Raw genomic sequence first — 20,696 nt, 5'->3', positions numbered from 1 at the left:
GTGACTGGTGCTGCAGGGGCTTGAGTCAGGAGCCTGTCGTGGGATCAACTTTTGCCACAGCTGCACAGGACCATGTCAGTCCTCTGTCAATAACTGAGCCAGTGGCATCGAGCTGAGAGGCAAAACAGTCCTGAGCAGTGACTGCACAGGTTGGGGTGCTTTCCTAAGAAAACCCAAACCCAGTGTTCCACCTGTCCAGAGAACAAACTTGCTTCCAAGGATACTGAACCCTGGGGCCCAAGTCACAGACCTACAGTCTGTGCAGTAGTTGCACTGTAGAAATTCAGTACTGTTTAATCTCCAGCAAAACAGCACAAACCAACAGATACTCTGCCATCACCCAGCAGGTTGAAGGTTCATTGGGAAAAGCCCGTAACAGAAAGCCCACAAGCAAAGTGGCAATTCCTTCTTCAGAGCAGAATTCAAAGACTACACAACAAATGAGGCACAAGCCAGGCAAAGAGAGTAACAGAAATTTTGCAATGGTTGGTTGAACAGTGTTTGCCAGGAAGGCAGGGACCCAGAAGGAAAAAAACCAAAATACCCAGAGACTAATGGTAACATACATAGAGATAAAAATTTAGGATGGACAAACTCGGATGCCAGTCTAGTCCTAGTCCTCTCTAATTTTGAAAGGTTTTTAACATTCCTGTCCTTTTACCACAACCACGTGGGAAGCGTAACAATCTTAGTTCCAGGAAATTGGAGCAGGTCAGTACAGCCCCTTCATTCAAAATACAGCCATTAGCATCAGAACTTTTTCTCTCCTCACTTGGTATTTTAATATTCAGGATTGTTTAATTGCTCAGACATTTACAGCCAGTAAAGCACCACACGAGATTCTGTAAAACTTTAATTTATTCCCCTCCCAAGTATCCAGAATAGAAGACCCTTTTAATTTGGAGAAAAATGTGACAAAGAAATAGATTACCAGGATAGCTGTTCACAGAAGAAGAAAAAGCACATACTACCAAGATTACACAGAAAACAACCCAAAAGTCCTATTTAATGGGATAGTGCAAGTTAACAGCATGTCTCTGGCAAGGATACCTTCATTTGGATTATAAAAGTTTTACAGAGTTAGATCAAGAGTCTGGATGGGTCTCTGATATTTTACTATAGCATTAAGAATGTACTGTTTGAAAGATGCTGTACAGAATGACCCACCAAACAAATGTATTTACAAGCCTGGGGAGAAAAAAATTATTTTTCAGTTTATTCAAAATAAAAATACACATAGAATTATGAAAATATAGGTTTACTATTTCCACCACACAGAAGTCAATGCTGCTGTCTGAAAGGCTTGCAAGATTATTTCAAGTTTTTTAAAGTTCATCTTTTTCCCTCAATAAGGTGTACCTATGTTCACTGGGTGCCAGTTTCTGGAATGAGCTCTCTGGTGGGCTGCTTGCTAAATCCTGAATTGGCTGAAAAACAGAACAAACAGTAAAATTGTTTGTTAGACTAATAATCATTCATGTCCATTACATGAATTACTCGCATTATGGGAGTGCACAAATGTCCTGCATTCTCACGAATTGAGTTTGGAGTTTTTTTGGAAGGCATGTTCCGAGTCCCAAGTAGGTGGAACACAGATACACACATTAATTAAGCAGTTAAGGATATCCTTTTGTAACATCTCAAGAGCAACAGCCATCACATGATGTACATGTCACACAGAAGTTTTTCTGTACAAGTCACACAGAAGTATTTCAAATGTACCCCACTGTGTATTTGCTTGAAACTACCACTTACTTGCTTTGGGGTATTCTAGTTTTATGTGTGTGTGTTTTATGAGATATACCAGGGCAGAAGTGACATCACTGAAAAAGTATTTTAGAAATACTTTTCCATGGAAAATAAAACACCCTATACAAAAATAAATGCAATTCAAGGGGCATAGGTGACCCATGACAGCAGCCTCCAGTTTAATTGAGGCCAGTATTTGTTTCCATTGCATCCACATCTTCCACAAGATGGCAGGATGCCATACAGAGATGGGAACGTAAACATCCCAGGTTTTGTGTGCATTTTTCAAGGCAGAAATGAGGCAGGACCAAGTCTGCAGCTCTGGGTCCTGTGCCTGTGCCCAGACGGGCAGGCAGCAGGATCCAGGAACTCCACAGGCTTCCTCCTTCCCTGGCCAAGCCTCCTCCTCAGGGCAAGTGCCTGGCCAATGCCTCAGTCTCCAGCCCTTATTTCTGCCCCTCCTCCTGGTGACCTCAATTCTGGTTGCTCAATGAATTTCTGAAAAACATAGGGAACTAGGAGTCAAATGAATTACTGCTGAGACAATTCAGCCCACGTGTTTTCACAGCCAGTCATGACAACATTCAACAGCAGTCACTCTCCTGGCCAAGGCAAGCCCTCCAGGGCTTTCACACTTTTAAATCTTTGGAGCAGGGCAACAGGAGGCTGCATTCAATCGACTTAGAGCAGTGCCATCCTTACCACATCCCACAGATGAGCTGGAAAAGGAGCCTCTAGCTATAAATAGTTTCTGTTCCTCAGCCATGGAATGGCCCAAGGCTCCCCAACACAGAGGCACCAGGGCTCCTTGACCAAAGTGGCCCTTTAAGCCCTGGACAACACAATGTATACCTTGAAAGAAGTGTTTAAAATGTTTTTTTCTTTGGAGGGTGCCCAAAGTAGTGAAAATGTTCCCTGACAGTTAAATTTGCACTTTTCAGCGGGACCCCAACCATGTGAACTGAGTGGAGTATCAAGAAGATACAAGGCTGATGAGCAGAGGGAATTTGGGATGGTCATGTCCTTTCTTTTCTGACACTGAGGTGCTTCTGACTTTTGTCTGGAGAAGGATATAGTAGTTGTGTTCCTGAAGAGATCCCAGTAGTGACTTCCAGGCATATAATTACACAACATGACAAGCTTTGAGCAGAACCATGAGGAAATCAAACTGACAAGTGCAGCCTGTGAGCACTGCTAATGCTGTTTGTCAACTGCATTAACAAAAGCAGTAAGGCCTATTACTGCTCACCCATCCTTTCTTGATGCTCTAATAATTTGCCTCCTGCTTGCATTGGTAAATATATGAAACATTCAATCAATTGTTTTTTCCCCTTAGAAGCACCCTCTAGTAGTGTGCTGTGTGGGAAATAATGCAGCTATGATGGATTATCAGCTTTTGCATTGAAGGCACAGGAGAATCTAAGAGCAGCTCTATGAAGTCAGAACAGTCATCCCCCCCAAGGTCTCCTGTTTTAGTGGAGAAAATATTCTCATACTTTTCCCTTATTCAAGGCAAATAGGTACCATACTACCCCTAATGCCTGCTACCCCTAATATTTCCTGCCTTTACCCAAAGAAGGTTGAGGAGCCAAGCAAAAATGGTAACGTTATGCTTCTCTTAACAGATTTTCAAGACAGAAGTTAAAAGTAGAAATATACTAGAAGGTACAGCTCTGACAAGGAGTAAGAACAAGGTCTTTACTAAAGGGCCAAATGAAATGTATTTGCTGTAACCTTACCTGGCCAGGTGCTACATCAGTTGGATCAGGGCCATGATGAAACTCTCTATGCAATTTTCCAGAATGCAAGTCTAGTACAAATTGCTTCAGTTTACCTGGAACTCTGGAACAAATTCAACAGAAACATCCACATGTTTATTACAAGTTAAGCCCAAACACAGGAGATTTAAAGTGCATTGCTTAGAGTAGCCAACTTCTGTTTATCTAGCACACTATGCCCACTTTTAGGTGATTAATAGAGGACAGGGAGCCACATGGTTTGCTAAGGTATCCCACCAGCTTCTTTTTCTTTCCACTGTCTCTTGAGAACACAGCAAGTATTTAGTCTTTTCAATAACTCCCACAGAGCTGTACCAGCCAATAACTTCATTGTGAACTCCCTTCAGCTCCCCACTAACCGTAATGTAAGGGGGAACAGCAGGTTCCAAATGCACAGTTTACAGATACAAATGACACTTGGGGAGCTCTATTGACAAAACATCTTTGAAAGGCTCTCTACTGCCTCAGCAACTGCACATACACCACAGATAAGCACTAAGAGGATATCAATGTAAATCTAATCTGAGATCATCTACTGTCACCCACAGCAAACGTGCTAAACTACAGCATCCAGTTTTATTTGTGAAATGTCAAGTTGACTAAAAATCTCAAAGTGAAGAGTTTGTCTACTAAGTATTAAAGATGAGATAAACTATAGTGTGAGCACTATGCATGAAATCTAAAGGTAATGTGTGAATGGACACAGGGTTTTTAGGGAATCTTTCATCAGACTAATTATTACATTTAGGAAAGAAAAAGAAACTGTGATCAAACAAACTGTCAGCAATATTTCAGATCATTAGAAAATTCTATGCGTAAAATGCAGCAAATATTGACTCAGAGGGAGTCATTGCAGCAATGTCTGTAACCATCCAGTATTACACTGGTACTTTCAGGGGCCTCTTCCCATCCAGATGAGATCATGAATTAGTACCAATGGAGAAAAAGGGGTTCATTCCAGTCTGATTATAAGGACAGCAGACTAACTGCTCCCTGCTTTTCCTCAGGCTCCTGCCCTGTTCTAAGACAGGCACATTGCTGGAGACATTCTCCTCTCCTAATGCAGCAAGGGCACTCGGTGCCTGCAGCCTTGTGAAGCTCAGCCTGTTCTTGCTGAGAAGCTACAACCCATCTGTTGGACACTCCCTGCTATCCTTTCCAGCCTGCAACAGCAGGGTGAATAGGGCCAGGTGGCCGAGGATGAGGATAAAATAGTAATGGTCTCATTTGCCTGCCAAGTGCCTACTCTCCAAAAAGACAATGAACTCCCTGAAGAGAGAGGAAATCTTTTAGTGGGCCAGCTCTGAAAGTGCCAAACCCTATTGGCTGGTGGCAGCACGGAGGTTACAGGAGACAGCCTGGGCCAGTTTGTAAAAGAGTCCAGAAGGTTACTGAAGAGGTAGGTGGAAGTCTCAGGATTAAAATTTTACTTGTTATTAAAAAAAAATAATAAATCACCACACAAAATCACCCAAGAAACAACAAAAACAACCAAACCAAACATCCAAACCACAGATACCCAAAAGAGTATCTTCCCAGGAGCTCCAAGCTCTTCTTGTTCCCAAACTGTGTTTTGCCATTTCTATGTATCAGCTCAACCTCCTAGAGTAAGGTTGAGTAATTATTTATCATTAGGCAGCTGTCTACAATCCTGACATCTCTCTTTTAGCTTCATTTGTAAGTGACAACTGGTACACATCAAGCAAGTAGCTCTCATTATTCTGACAGTGCTTCACAGAAACTGAACATTTAAGAAACATAACATCAAAGTCTAAACTAACATCTCCACTACCTCTATACAAGATGTTAATTTGTTTTAGGGCTGTTTAAAAAGTGACAATAAAAAAGTGGTTTTAAAATGCAAATATCCTGCTATTTTTTTGTTAGGGTGTGTGGTGAATACAATCTTTCAAAGAAACAGGAACACAGGGAGAAAAATAGTCACTTATCAAGAATTTCAACATTCAGATATTTGAAAAGCACTATTCAAGATACATCAGAGACAACGTTTTATAGATAAGCCTGCAGAGAATTACAGAAAGAAGCTGAGTTTGAACTCTCTTCCCAGATGTCAATATCTCTGGTAAAAAAAAGTCTCCTGGAATAGCAGAATTAGACATGATACTACATTCACATTGCATCCTAAGTCTGAGCTTTAGATCCTTGGTTTTGACAAAAACAAAATATCCAGCCTAGACATCTAACCAGGAGTTAGCAGGCAGTGTTTGTGCAGCTGCCTCCTTTGAGACAGACACTGGAGTTTAACATCCAACCAGAAGACAAAGACAGAGCACTTGTTTCAGGCTTAAAGTCCCTGAAGAGAACATTTACACATCTTCATTCCTTGACTGATCCATGCAAGACAGAACATCTGCTTCCAAGGCAGTGCACCATAAAGAATCAGGCTGAGGTAATGAGGGTAACCACAGCAGTGTTTCACCTCAGCACCCTGGTACTTTGCTGTCACATATTTTATCCAGATAAATATGCCAGTGATTGGCCATTTCCCAAGCTGCACATGGAAAATTTCACAAACTCACACAATCATTTCTTTGCCAGCTTCCCAGGTGTAGACTAATGCAGGAAGGCTAGAACTGCACTGCAGGAAAAACTAAACCACCAGGCTGGGAAATATTACATGCTGCATTTTACAATAATCCCTGAATAATACAGTACTTCACATTTCATGTAGTATTTTTCATCTCCCTAAGTTGAGATATCTAGATCACTACTAAAAACACCATGTCAGGCTCCAAATGCCTAACCATGATGGGAAATAGCAAAACTGTGAAAGAAAAGAAGACTAGCATCTAAGAACTGCATACGAGATTCTTTTCTTGCGTAAAGTAATATAACTCCATTTAAACAATGTCTTCACACCAGCTCATCCTGCTTTAAGGCTCTGACACTAAATCACACAGAGGCAGCCTAACCTATCCCAGATTTACTCATCTTCCTACCACAGTACTGATTAAAGTATGAGCCTTTTCATTTGTTCTTCTCAAATTAAAATGCACCAAGAAAAATACTTACGACAAGTCACTGAAGTCTGGAAAGACATACATGTGCCTGAAGCTATCAATGGCAATGACAGGGCAGTCAGCTGGAGTCTTCTGAATGTGGAGGAGTGGATGCCTGAATTTGTCACAGTCAGCATGGAGGAAGTTTATTGTACCTTAACATTGTGAGCAGACACAAACCCATGTTAGGATTTTTTTTATTATTATCGCCTTGAAACCACTTTCCTAAGTATTACAAATGGAGATATTAGACAGATACAACATGCAAAACCTGAAAATAGGTCTAAATAAACAACACCACCAAAATAATAGATTGTCTTAAAGCGGCTTTTTTTCCATATTACAAACTGAAGCTTTGTTTAATGCCCTCTCAAAACACATTAAATCATTTAGACAAGAAGGATTTCTGAAAGTTACTTACTAATAAATTGTGCATCTATTTTAATAATTTCCAGAGGAGTTGGTCCTCACTGTCAAAAATGCATCAAGCCCTTCAGCCTCAAGAGCTTGAAAGCTACAATTCTGTTTGGCCTTTGCTTCCACTCCACTGAGTTGTCTGAAAAAAATTATACCAGTAAAACCAAGAAGTAGTGGGAATTATTACAAACCTTTTTCACCTATTAACTGCCGTGCAACCTCCTGTTGGAATTTCTCTAAACTCTCCAGGTCATCTTTCATGTGGAAAAGTATGAGAAAAGGAAGGCCTTCTTCTGTCAGTTCCTGCACAGAAAGCAAAGGACAAATTAATTTCTTCCATTTCTTAAGGGCACCAAATTAAGTGATTCCAATACTTTTTAAATTCAGTGAGATCTCTGCTTTATAAACAGATGAAAGAGCAAGACTAATCCAAGCTTCCCAATCCATCCCTAAACAATGACTAATCATATTTGCTCATTCTCATTTTTACACACACAGATTCAGCTGGGTCTCAGCCTCCTCTCCTGCTACAGGATGGGAAGAGGCCTCTTTTGTACCACTACAATTATGGCTCCATTTCCCCATTCACTTCAGCAGGTACATTTCCAGAGGGAGAACTCCTAAACAGGGCTTGGTAATCTGGCTCTAAGGTCTTCCCTTGCTTGCAAGCAGCTAAAATTAGAACTTCAGCAAGTTCCATTCATGAGATCAATTCATCTCCAAACAGGCTGTAAGAACAGCTGGTGTGACCCTTACTAATTTTAGCCCTTCTATAAGGTACCTCCCTTTGTTTCCTGTGCTATTTCAGCTTTCATATCACGTCTCACTAACCAGGTAGGACAACTGGAAGCTCCCTCAAAAGCTGCTGTGTTATTTGGCACTAAGAAAATCAAAAGACTTTCCATTAGATCTCAGCTTCCCACATAATTTCTGTGCATCTTTGAGAAATTTCTTACTGGTTCAAAACCTTACAGCCCAGCTCCACCATTAGACCACACAGGTTCACTGCATTCACTGAACACAGAACTACACAGCCTGAATAGAGGTTAAACAGGGATTTCTTCTGAATGATATCCTGATCCCAGAAGTCTTTGGGATATTGGTCAAGCACAGGAATTCTCTTGGATGGGCAGTCTCCTCGAGCAGAAGACCCTGCTCCAGAGCTCAATTACTGTGTGTTTAAAGCATATTCTAGTGCCATCAACACAGTTCAACAGTCACAGCACTTCATATTTTTATCCTGTAATACTGTGCAGTATGCACAATAACAGCCCATTTAAATAACTGTACAATCTCAGCATGCAGAAATACCTTAATTTTGGCATGTTAAAATTTGTTTGGGTACCAGGAACACTGAAATTTTTAACCAAACTTTGCCAGGCAAAATGTCACACTGCAATTGTAACTATCTCCCTAAGCAAACAGGAATCAAGGGTTAAGGGAACAACCAGAGAAACCACAACAGAATGTGGTACAAGCTGACAGTGATGAACCTTGGCTTCCCAAGGCCAAGAATCCTGTTTCACCACGGGAAAACTACATTGAAAATCTACCACACACTTCTAAAGATGTTAACATGTGGCATCCTTTACATATTGAGTTGCAAATGAAGAATTAAGATTTGTTAACATCAGAACTCTCCAATAAAAGCTGACAGGATTGACTAGAAAACAGTCAATAAAAAAGGCTTCAGTAAAACCACCCTGCCTCTCCCCCTGCCATGAAACCTGAAGTGCTGCATGTGCCCAGAACAGCAGATTCAAAATAAAAAGAAGTAAATGTGCAAACTGTGAATGAATCACATGACTGATTCTCTGGTTTCTCATTCAGTATGGATAATATACTGTAATTTGTGACAAACCTTGGCAGATTTTCTGATTCTGTACCTATGTACAAATACTCCTTTTGAGATGCTACAAACTTGGTAATTTTCTACAGACCTTTTTCCTGTTATTTATTTTATAAAGAACAAAATAAAATATGGAGTTGGAAATGGACAAAAGAAGACTAAGTTACAAAAGAAAACTAAAAGCCTTGAAAGAAATAATGATAATGAGAAGAAAAGATGTTTAAAAACAAACTCCCAAATTCCACCTGACAAATTACAGCCGAAAGAAGAAAGCACAGGAAACAACACATGAAATTTAAAAGATTAAGGTACCAGAGGTTTAACACAGATTGTAAATAAAAACCCCACATAGTTTTTATTATCCTTCCCAGAAGATTCTATGGTCAGCCACCATTTAATGCGCTTATTTATAAGATAATGCTTTGGAAGTGGTTAATACAGTAACATTTTTCTACCACTCACATTACCATCAGTGGGAGGGAGCTGAGGGTGTTTAGCCTGGAGAAAAGAAGGTTCAGGAAGGACCTTATGGTGCTCTACAACGGCCTGAAAGGAGGGTGTGGCCAGGTGGGGGTGGGTCTCTTCTCCCAGGTAACAAGTGACAGAAGAGGAAATGGCCTCAAGTTACACCAGGATAGGTTTAGATTGGATATTGGGAAAGATTTCTTCACTGAAAGAGTTGTAAACACTGGAACAGGCTGCCCAGGGAAGTGGTAGAATCACCATCCCTGCAAGTGCTCCAAAAACATGTGGATGTGGCACGTGGGGACAAGGTTTAGTGTTGAGCACAGGGGTGCTGGGTTAACTCCTGGACTCAATGGTCTTAGAGGTCTTTCCCAACTTTAATAGTTTCGTAATTATAACTTCTTATTTTAGTAGTGTAAGAAACTACTACAGATCTGCCTCCAGTGAATTTCAAGAGTGACCAAAAAGCTCCTAAAGAATGAAAAGACATTATCTGATAGCCATTTTCTGCCTAAAACAAAACACACAAAGTTCTTTGATGTGGATGAGGGACCTTGAAAGACACATTTTGATTTTAAGAAACTAAGAAACTCTAAATGTAGAATAGTAGAAAAAGTCTTACCTCCCCATTTTCAAATGTGATTTCTCGAACTAGTGGTACACATTTATCTTGTGTCCATGCATAAATCAAATCAAAATTGGTTAGTGAGCCTAAATACACCATATCTGGAGCATTTTCCTGTTGAAAAGAAAAATAGAGTAGGATGAGAAAGAGTAAAAATTACACTGCTACCTATTCAACATAAAATAACAATATTCATATAGATATTGAAAACAAATCTTACACCAATATTCAACCTTGTGCATGCAAGATTTCTATTAACCATGTAATAAAAATACAAATGGAAAATATATATTACATATAATAATTTATGCAGTCAACTCCATTTTATAAGATAATTTATAAAAAATGGGAGATACTTTGTTTCCAAATTAGGGATGCTTCAAGTAAGGGCTATTTAGATTTCTGCTAGGCTGAGAAATAATATCTCCAGACCCAAACTAAATGCAGATAGTGAGCTGCTTCATTCTGATAGTTACAAAGTCTCATCAAAACCCCCTCCCAACATCCTACAGGACTTGGAACTGGTATTTTTCATTTGCTTTGCCAAAGAGATATGAATAAATAATAATTTCCCTTTATTTGCTAGTAGTTTTAACTTGTAATTCAGTGCTAGCATCCTTTAATTTAATTGCAATTTTGGTTAACATGAAGTGAAGCATGACTTTGCAAGCTGTGGCCATGATTAAGCACACCTTAATTCAGAAATGCCATATAGACTAGGTAACTTAATAAATTCTCTTGTTGGAAAAAAATTAATAATGTTTTGAAACTTCCTTCCCTCTCAGGTCTATTTGCATCTATTTCCTCTTTTGTAAGCAGTACAAAACTCTTTTCATATAGAAAATTTGAGAAAGGAGTAGATTCTTAGATAGTATGTCTCTATAAAGCATTTCTTGCAAATTTTCTTCTGCACTGAATTTTTCTTCCAGTAAAACTATGTTTATGAGAGTTTGTTAACCCACAGTTAATTTTATTTTTTTTTTTAATTAACAGAAGAGCTCTTAATACTTGTGGATTAAGGCATACAAGACAGTCAAGTAATAGTCAGAAAAATACACAGTAATTATCACTTGCTTTGAAAAACATGAAGTGTACCAGCTTCAGAGATTTTAAAGAGTTCTACAGAACACACAGTATCAATGCACATGATGTGTTGACTGTGTTTCTCAGGAAAAAAAAGATTCAATTTTTTGACATGGATATTTCAAATGATACGTTTAGGTTCTGTGTATTAACTGTTAACACGTGAATAATCTTTTTCACTGACTCAGAAACACTAATTTCTATGTTCCTATTCCTCACACTACCTAGTGATGAAATAAAACTAAGATCTGAGCTGCAGTAACATACTGAATGATTTGAATACAGTCTCCATTTGTTTGTATTCACACATAATCACAACAATCAAAATAAAATACATAGTTACACTTACCCCTGGTGGCTTGTAGATTACATTGTCTCCGCTAAATCTCTCTGCTTTTGAAATAGCCCTACAACAAACCAACCAGTAAGCAGGTCTTGGTACAGACAAATAAAATAACTGAGATACCAAAATTCATATTTTAATTTGCTATCCTTTCCTTACTTTTTTTTTTCCCTTCACAATTTGAGAATTAAAATCCTTCATATTTAAAATAAACTGCAAAGTGACTCCATAGAAACTTGGCCTGTCTGGATAAGAGAGCATTAAGAGAGTCAGCAAGATGCATCCCTTCATCCCTTTAGTCATCTAGATGATGACTAAAGGCATCAAAATGACAAGTAATAAATGCCACAACAATTCTGGGTAAAGACCATCAGAGAATTTAAAAAAAAACAACTTGAAGGAGCAAAGAGAACGGTGGATTCTTGTTTGTATTTCCTCTTCCTGTTCCACTGTTGACACTAAGAATTTACATCTCCTCTACCCTGACAGAGAAGGGCTTTGAGGTGTTCAGTAGGCACAAAGCAATGAGAAAATGGATGGCAAGTGAGCCCTCACTGTCCATTTTACCCTAGAACACATCTAGAGAGAAGACACAGGATGCACCTTCTGGCCATTGATGAAACAGCAGGTGTGCACCTCTAAGACATACAGTTCCTTCTTGGTATTCAGCTTACTACCTCACCTTGGGAAGTTCCTCTCACCTTTAGAAGATTTTACCCCAAATCACAGCAAAGTGCCTGAAAACTGCTAGTTTGTACCCCAAAATTATTATCTCTTATTCAAACAAGTTGGAACAGCTGTACATCCAATGGAGGAGACAGAAAAGAAAGAGAAGTCAAATTATCTGAATTTACCTCACTGCAAGATAAGCTACATCTTCCAGGGGTCTGAACAATTTAGAGTCTCAAGAAAAATACAGGCATCATAAAGCTTAACTCAAAGTACCTATGTTTTATTGATTTCTTTTGATCCAATTATCCTTTTCTTATCATATGTAAAAGGTGCCTTGCAGAGTTATGTTACACCACCATTATTTGCACCAGTTTAGAGGTGTGTATTTTAAAATGCGTTTTTGTATTCCCAACATGACTCTCCCTATAATGTGAAATGAGGCTTCCTCGTGACAATCCTCACTGAGGTAAACCACTTGCACCCCAAATAAGCTTTCATGGAATAAGAAAGTGAAGCCATAGAAGCCACCTGCCCAATCACTACTTGCTAAGCTGATGATAATCTATAATGAAATATATGCTGTAGGGTAACCCTGTGGTAGAACCCAAAATGTCTTCTTCTGTGTTCTTCCACTCCAGTAGCTGCAGCTATGACTGATTTTTTTTTTTTCCAGTTAACTCAAATAAAGTGGGGACATGATGCGAAAATCCCAAATGCCTGAAGATATACCTTTTTAAAACAACTACTAAAATGGAAACACTTCAGTTGGCGTTTTGTCTTTTTTTAAAGCAGTAATGTACAAGGTGAATCTCTGGAAAGCACATCCCCCCCGCCCCAACCCTCCCCTGCCATATTTACATGCTAATATAAAATTAAAACAGTTCCTAGATTTCTTTCTTCCTACATTCCACTTTCTTCCATGAATTACTTTTAGTTCATCATAGCCTTTTAAGATAGAAGTATTTTTGGCTTTTTTTTCCTGTTCAACATTGTCTTCCATGTTTACAAACATTACAGATTCATTCCTTCCTACTTCTAAAATCTACCTTTAACAATCTCTTCATCAGATTCTTCATCTATCTCCTCCTGCTTACGAGTCTTCTTTCAATAATCCTGTTCTGTGGTCACTTCAGATCTTAACAGAACTGTAAGGACCAGTTGATTTAAGAATAGTTTTAAGCATCAAAATCATCTGCAACTAAGTATTATTAACAGACTTTCAAAATAAGCTATTACAACCACTTAAAGCCAGAAAATTTTTGGCATAATGGGACAGTTCTGCCTTGACAGAAGTTAGTCAAGCAGCTATGTTTCTCCTGTCAAACTGACTGTTTTATTTTAGCTTAAGAAAAATTTGAACATGACCAGTCAAGTAACCTCCCCAAATCATGTAGCTATGGAACTCTGTCCAGAGCAAAACCAAAAGTCCTTTCCAGGGGCTGTTAGGATGCTCAGTCAGAAGAGTTCAACTGATCAATGCCTGCTCCCCATGAAGAATTTTGCTATATATAATCTGAATAAAAAACACTGATCTGTAGCTAGCATCTCCCTTGGAACTCTTTCCACATAAAATTTTTTAGGAAGTTGAAGAGCCTCAGCTAGTGAGAGATGAAAACATTTAGCTTCCAAGGTTGCTGTTGGGAAGGCTGCACTTTAAAACACTAACAGTTCCAGGCTAGAATGGGAATGGGAGATAAGAATAATGATTAACCTGCTGTGCAATCTGTATTACACGGGCAGGTTATGAATAATCAAACTCTAATCCATTCCACTACAGCTGCTTATCGCTTATATCTGAACAAAAAATAAAAATAAACCCCCTATTGTACCTGCTTCAAGAACACTGCCCAACAACCAAGTGCTAACACTGAGTGGTGGGAAACTACTTCTCATTATACACAATTGGCAAACAGCAAACCAAAGAAGGAACAGATTCAAAAAGCAGGAGAGTGAATGTCAAAAGTAGTGCTATCTTACTAAAAAAATTTTAAAGTTATGTCTGAAAAGACTGAGAAGTTGAATGAGGGGCAAAAATTCCAACAGCAGCCCAGACTGGCTGTGCTGAGAACAAGGACGGATGCTCCCATCAGAAAGACTTGAGGTAATGGCACTCACCAGGGATAAGACTGGCAGACAGAGCACAGGTTTACAAGTCATGGCCAGGGCTGCTTACACAGTCATAGCACACCTAACTGGGGACTGAAGGAAGGGAAAGCCCCATGCACTCCTGCACTTTGCAAACAGTCTCCTCCTCCCCCAGACTGTTTTAGAGACATATTGGAAGAGGCATCAGTGACTGACAATAGGTTTTGTTCAAATAGATGAAAAAACATTTTCTACCTCGATACATCCTCTCAGTTTCTCTGCTATTCTCCACTACATCCAATTAAAAAAAAAACTCCTGAAGAAACTCTGTGCAGCATAAAATCTAGCATAACCCATGCAAATTCCTGATTTAGCAACTGTGGGTAGACTGGAAACCACTACAATCACATTAATGCCCAATCACTTCAAACTGGCAGTGCTGGCACATTAAACACTGCAGAACAAATCAAGATTTTTATTTTATTATACTACTTAAAAAATGAATCACTCCCAATAATCTATTCTTCCACTGAATATTTTGAAATATTACTGTAAATCTGTACAAGGAGAAATCTGAATTCCTACAGGCTTTTCTTCTAGACTTACACTGTGTAGCTCACCAATGCAATTTTCTTTCTAAGCTATTACACTGTACAGTGACATAAAACTTGCATGAAAAAGGCCCAGGCACAGAAATTAGGGATTTTGGAACAAGGGCTGCTTCCCTAACACCGAGAGGAAATGAGTAAGCAACTCCACTCCTTACAGAGAGAAAAAAAAAGGGAAAAAAAAAAAAAAAAAAAGGGAAAGAATGACAAAAAACCTCTCCCTCTAATAACGCAGGTTTTTGGGACACGAATGTTTACCATTCCCCCACCCAAACCTCCTCAGGTACATTTAAACTACACTGACAAAGAATGGTAAAAAAAGAGAAAGGAAGCAAAAAATAAAAGTTGAATTTCATAGCAAACATTAAGGCTAGGAAGAGTTTTGTCCTTCTGTCCCCTCAGTGTATTTATCTATTAAGTTTTAGTCTCTTCAGTTATGCCACACTGAAAATAATAAAGAAGTCTGTTTAATTAAATTATATAGACCTCATTAACAGAATTTCAATAATGAAGTCACGAAATCAAAAAATTTCAAAACTTACCCAAAGGCAGAGAGGAACACACAATCATCATGCAAAATATTCGCTACTCTTTCAAAGGTTCTGTAATTATCAGAGTCCTTTTGCTCAAAGTACCCAATAATGTTTCTTCTGCTGCGCTGTAAAAACAAAGGTTGAATTATAAGTTCCATCAAATTATCAAAAACTGTCATTACTCCTTACAGATATTAAATACAGAGATGCCATTCAATTCAACAGTCAATAAATGCAGAAATTATTTCCTTTTTGCCTTTTCAATATTCAGAAGAATCTTTGAGAGTATTTTTTTTGGTGAGCAATATTAAAACTATCTTGTCAAATACAACATATGATTCTTTTCAAATTTTTAAAAGCAAGATAAATTACTTAGTAGTGGAGTGAATGCAGCTCAAAGTGACTACTCTGGACTGATTTGTATTACTGCAAGTGATCCAGTTTTCCACTCAGTTTAAAAAACCACAAGGTACTGAACATTCCAGAGTTCAACATTGAAAAAAAAACAATCCAGAGAAGGAATAAAATTGAAACACTTACATCAAGAGAATTAAGTTCTTCCAAATCCTGGACCTCTCGAATAGGGTTACTTTTCTGCTGCCTGATGTAATCTGCTATTGCTGTCACAGATCTCTGGCCCCTGTATTCCCTCTTCATCATCATGCCATTCCGGAAGAGTTTCAGAGTTGGGTATTTGCTTATCCTGTACCTCTGAGCTATATCAGCTGAAAAGAAATTAAGAAAATGAAGGAAAAGCCCTACAAATACAGAAATACAGTGAACATGGTTTCTTATGCATATATATGTCTGCCTGTATGGGGAATCTCTGAACCAGTAGTTCTACATCTTTAAGCAACAGGAAGACAAATCCAAAAAAACCCAAAAAACAAACAAAAACCCCCAACAGCAAAACCCCCCAAACCCCCAAAACAAAACCACCAAAACCCTTCACACCTATATTCCTCCCATGTATTAATCTTCATAAAGAAAAAAAAAATTACCAAAATCTGCACTAAGCAAAGACTCAGCTTGGTCATGTATACTCATTTAGTAAACTTCCAAAAACAACTAGGAAGGCAAATTTAAGATCATAGTAAGCACATGAGAATCTTCAAAGCTTGCCAATCTCAGTTAATAAACTGACTTGAGAAAATGTTAATAAAATAAATCATCTCCTATTTTTCTTGAAACTTATGATTTTCATCTCATTTGCAATGCTGGAAATATAACTGCCACGTCTAAAATGTTTGAGAATGTAAACCCTGTGCAAAGTATTTTTTGAAGGCTGTGAAGGCCAGAAGACTGCTGTTACAGTTCTGAGATGTTCAGGTTTTGAACAAACACAAAATTCCAGGTTTCTAAATTAAGACAAACACCTCTCTTGTCAGCCAGTATCATCATTCCCTTCAAGACAGGTCTTCATTCACATCTATACATGCAGTCCGGTCTTCTTCTAGACTTGGACTACACAGAGCTTCACACAACAAAGTAACATGTATTGGCATTAATCTAGGACAAAAGCACTGGCTCTTTTCATCTTTATGTAACAGGTCAGTTATTTATTTATTCACAAGACTTACAAATGTAAAAGAATAAAAACAGAAAGAGGCTTTAAAGGAAAATAAAAAGAGTAGCTAAGAAGAAAGCTAAGCATAAGCAATACAGTCCAGTTTCCCCACACATGTGCATCCTGTGTCCCTTAACTTCAACCACTACTAAGGCACTAATGTGGTTCTTCACTGCATCCCACCAGAGTTCTTAATGTGTCCCTTTGTTCCTCTTCCACTTTGCTAAATCCCTGGGACACAGCAAACTGCAATAGGAACTGCAGCTAGTTCCCAGCCACACATTGATGGGGAAGCTTACACATAACCAGCAAGTGATTCATGGCACACTGAGCAGGATCCAGCTGCCTTGAGTTTTTACAGCAACCTTTGATACGGTGTAGAGATTGGGTTTGTGCATCTCCAATATTCAGCAACTGCTTTAATGAAAGCTTTTAATAGCTTTGAATGCTCTTCCCCCTTTCAGATGTGGCTGAAGTCACGCAAAGAACTTCACAATTTTATGAGGAACTGAAGAAATGAGCTAACCAGATACACTTTGGGTTCTTAGGAAAGCAAGAATAAAAACAAACAATAGAGACAAAGTATGTAATGTCAGATCGATTTCCACAAGCACTTTCCTTTGGCTTTTGCTTTGTTTAATCATTCCCTCCTGTTCACTCCTCCTCCGGAAGTAAATCTAGAAAAAAATAAAATCTCATACACCCTGTGAAAACTGTTTATCTTCTTTTACAGAGTGGGATGCAGTTTACCTATACCTCTGGACCTAAACTCAACTAAATGCCCCCCAAATATGCCCATCTTCCCTGAGCTACTTAACCGTTTGAGGAGACTCATTCCAGTCAACCACACCCACCACACTTTCCCTTCTTTTCTCTCTTAAGGAGAGACAGAGGTGGTGAATTCAGCAGACTGATCTATCCTTTGGAGACAGAGAAGTTTCATTCAGTAGACAGAGAGAAGAAGGCATTGCAAGTGTGGCTTGTAGACATGTCCTTACTCTTCATGGACTCCTTACAAGCTTCAGGTGACCTGGATTAGCCCACAGCAGGAAGGCAATGAAACAGGCTCCATGAGCACATGTGGCACAGTCCTGAACGATGCTAGAACAAATCCACTCTGATAAAAACATCCCTTCTCAGTTATATATTTACCACAAAGCAGATTTGCTTTCTGTCTTATACTTTCTCCTTTTTAAAGAGAATGGAGAAGTCTGAATTCCATGCTGCCTGGAGAACTCCCAGTGAAACCATCAGTAAATTCAACTGCTGCTAGAACAATATTAATCCTACTTGCAGCTTTAGTTACTGAAAATAGTCTCTGTACCAGTTGCACAACTTAGATGAGTCTGAGAACTGAAAACAAAATGTGCATAGCAAAGGAATAAGAGCCAGGTCTACTCCACATGAATGTTCTCTAACATCTCCCAAATAAACTTCAAAGCTTCAACAGCTTAGCCCATTTCCTAAAAAGATTTGCATCACTATAAAATAGTACAGATTGATTCAGCCTATCAATTTTGACTAAGAGGCCTTGACTTGTTTCCTAAATATCCCAGAAGTGCATTTCTTAATGCACTAATTACAGTTAAAATTAAGGTAAAACATTTTATGCCCTTAGTGAAGAGTACTTTTATTTCAAATTCATACAAATTTCTCCAGGGAGGATGCCAATATATTCAACATTAGATTAATAATGCTTTCTTCCCTAAAACTCTAGCATGTTTTAGTTAAAGCACCTAAGAGCTGCCTGCAAGAAGGTGGCAAGTACAGCAGGGGAGGAATCACTTTATATTTGCCTGATAGAAGACAAACAACATCTGCAAGGCAGGCATTTGCTGCCCTTCTCCCCTGCTGACAGAAGGACCTTTGGTCTGACAGTGCATGAGTCGATCCAACCTTGACCAGGGTCTGATAAGGGACAAGGAACACATGTCAAGGTTTCACAGAAACACATTGAGATTAACAACTCCTCCTGTTACAGAACTGCACAGCAAGAGAACACCAAACCCACACTTTTTTGTCTCACAACATGGACTTTTCCCTCACATTATTTCCACAGCTATCAGAGGATGTGGGGGTTGAAGAATGGGCATTCAGGAGTCATGCAGATTCTCCAAGATGGAGATTGCAGTGCCTAAGGATGTGGATCTTCCTCAAGGGCTGAAGTTGTGTAAAAAAATTAATGGTAATAAATGCCCACTGTCTAAGCTGAATTCAAACATTATTTCATAAGTCAGTACTTGCATGATCTTTACAAATTACATTGAGATTCCATGAATGCTGGTATTTGAACTAACACAGAGAAATGACACTCCTACACAAGTAAGTATTTGAAAACCATCATTTTACAAAAAATAAAATGCAAGTACATGAAAAATTGTTTGAATTAATTCAAAAGTCAAATAGAGTAAACCTTAAATGCCTCATTAAGCCCTGGCATTTGATACAGGTAGAGTTAGCATAAGCAGTGCAACTACAAAATTATATTCCTTTTAAAATTGGAAATACACAATGCAAATACATGGAATATTGTTTGAGCTCATTCACAGATTGCATTAGTTATAGTAAATCCTAAATTAAATTTAAAAATATTTCCTGACATTCCCACTGCCCATTTTCTGATGAAATGAGGTATTCGAAACAGACAAGGACAACCTACCTAAAAAACCCATCTCCCAACTACAACTTTATGACTTTTTATTTTCTTCAGATATGAAGGCACCTGAAAGGAATAAACCTTGTGTTTTAATTTTGCTTAAATAATCATTAAATCACAAATCTAGTGTTTGTGCTACCAGAATAGTTTCACATTAGTTATGATGGGAAGCTACCAACATACTTGATCATCTTTTCTTCTACAAATCAGAAACTTTGAGCCCAGCAGACAGTTAATTCAGATGATTCTCTCCTCCCCATTTTGCACATTTATCTCTTGATATGCAACCACTTCCAAACTGCCCAGACTTTTTTTCCACTATTCTTTGTGTCAACTCCAACAGGAATATCTTACAGCCACCCAGTTCTCTTCAGAGATGCACTGCATTGATTAATACTTCTCCTGAGCAAAGCTGTCTTACAACAGGGAAGAGACAGCAGCTCTTGTTTTGAAACAAACTTTTACGTGAAACCTGACATTTACACTCATGTTTTCCAAGACAGTCTCCTATGTCACCTTCTGAGCAAGATCCTCTAAGAAAGCTGGCTTTGTGAGCTATCATTTGTGATCCATATCTTTATCATATCTCTTGTACTGTCAGCCATTTCTCCATTGTCAGAGCATCATGTGTTCCTCTCTTCAAAGGAATGCCAATGCCTGTTCTTTGGGGTGTGTCAGGCTTTTCTCATGGTGTGTACACACATTACCCAAGCTACAGCTTCAAGCAAGCACATAGCCACTGACTCGTTTCCCAGAATGCTTCAGACTCCACCATTCTAGGTTAACACCACAATACACTATCCAAAGTTCAGCTAGCCAGATATCAGATCACGTCACCAAGTGTTGGGAAAGATGGGGCAGGAAGGGCTTGCAGATATGATTGCCTGGTAAGAAATACTGGAGATGTAAAACCTGAGAGTGAAATAGAAATGAAGGCCACCATTGAGATGTGATCATGGCAGGAAGACGGTGATTAGCTGGAGATAGGTTGAAGGACAGAAAACAAAAGGACCCAAGGATGTAGCCCCTCTCCACCCTGCCAAGGCATCAGGGCAAAAGTAGATAAGAAAAGCAGTCTTTAGAGTTTAGAATATAAAATGATATGGTAATATAGTAGTTCTCATAGGCTGCATGCAAAGTTTGTAGGTTTTGTATCTTGTGCCAGTTGGTCACTGTAAATTAGAATATTCAACACAAAAAGAGAGATAATGTATTGTAACAAGGTCCTCGCTCTCTGACCCCTGCA

General features: G+C 38.8%; 1 protein-coding gene across 1 annotated transcript in view; it reads right to left on the bottom strand.

The window, feature by feature from the left end:
- Positions 1–838: 838 nt before the first annotated feature.
- ERP44 (endoplasmic reticulum protein 44) overlaps positions 839–20,696 on the bottom strand; it is a 47,790-nt gene continuing 27,932 nt past the window's right edge. The window contains exons 5-12 of the mRNA XM_083877795.1: positions 15,768–15,952; positions 15,237–15,352; positions 11,336–11,393; positions 9,901–10,017; positions 7,156–7,267; positions 6,561–6,702; positions 3,489–3,591; positions 839–1,427 (exon numbers count right to left, since the gene is read on the bottom strand). Coding sequence (XP_083733921.1) covers positions 1,326–1,427; positions 3,489–3,591; positions 6,561–6,702; positions 7,156–7,267; positions 9,901–10,017; positions 11,336–11,393; positions 15,237–15,352; positions 15,768–15,952 — 935 coding nt within the window. The 3' untranslated portion in view covers positions 839–1,325. The remainder of the gene's footprint in view (positions 1,428–3,488; positions 3,592–6,560; positions 6,703–7,155; positions 7,268–9,900; positions 10,018–11,335; positions 11,394–15,236; positions 15,353–15,767; positions 15,953–20,696) is intronic.

This window comes from Zosterops lateralis (assembly GCF_965231275.1).
Source record: "Zosterops lateralis genome assembly, chromosome: 1".
NCBI lineage: Eukaryota > Metazoa > Chordata > Aves > Passeriformes > Zosteropidae > Zosterops > Zosterops lateralis.
Note: the sequence above shows the minus strand (reverse complement) of the source record. Positions and strands in the feature narration are given on the sequence as shown.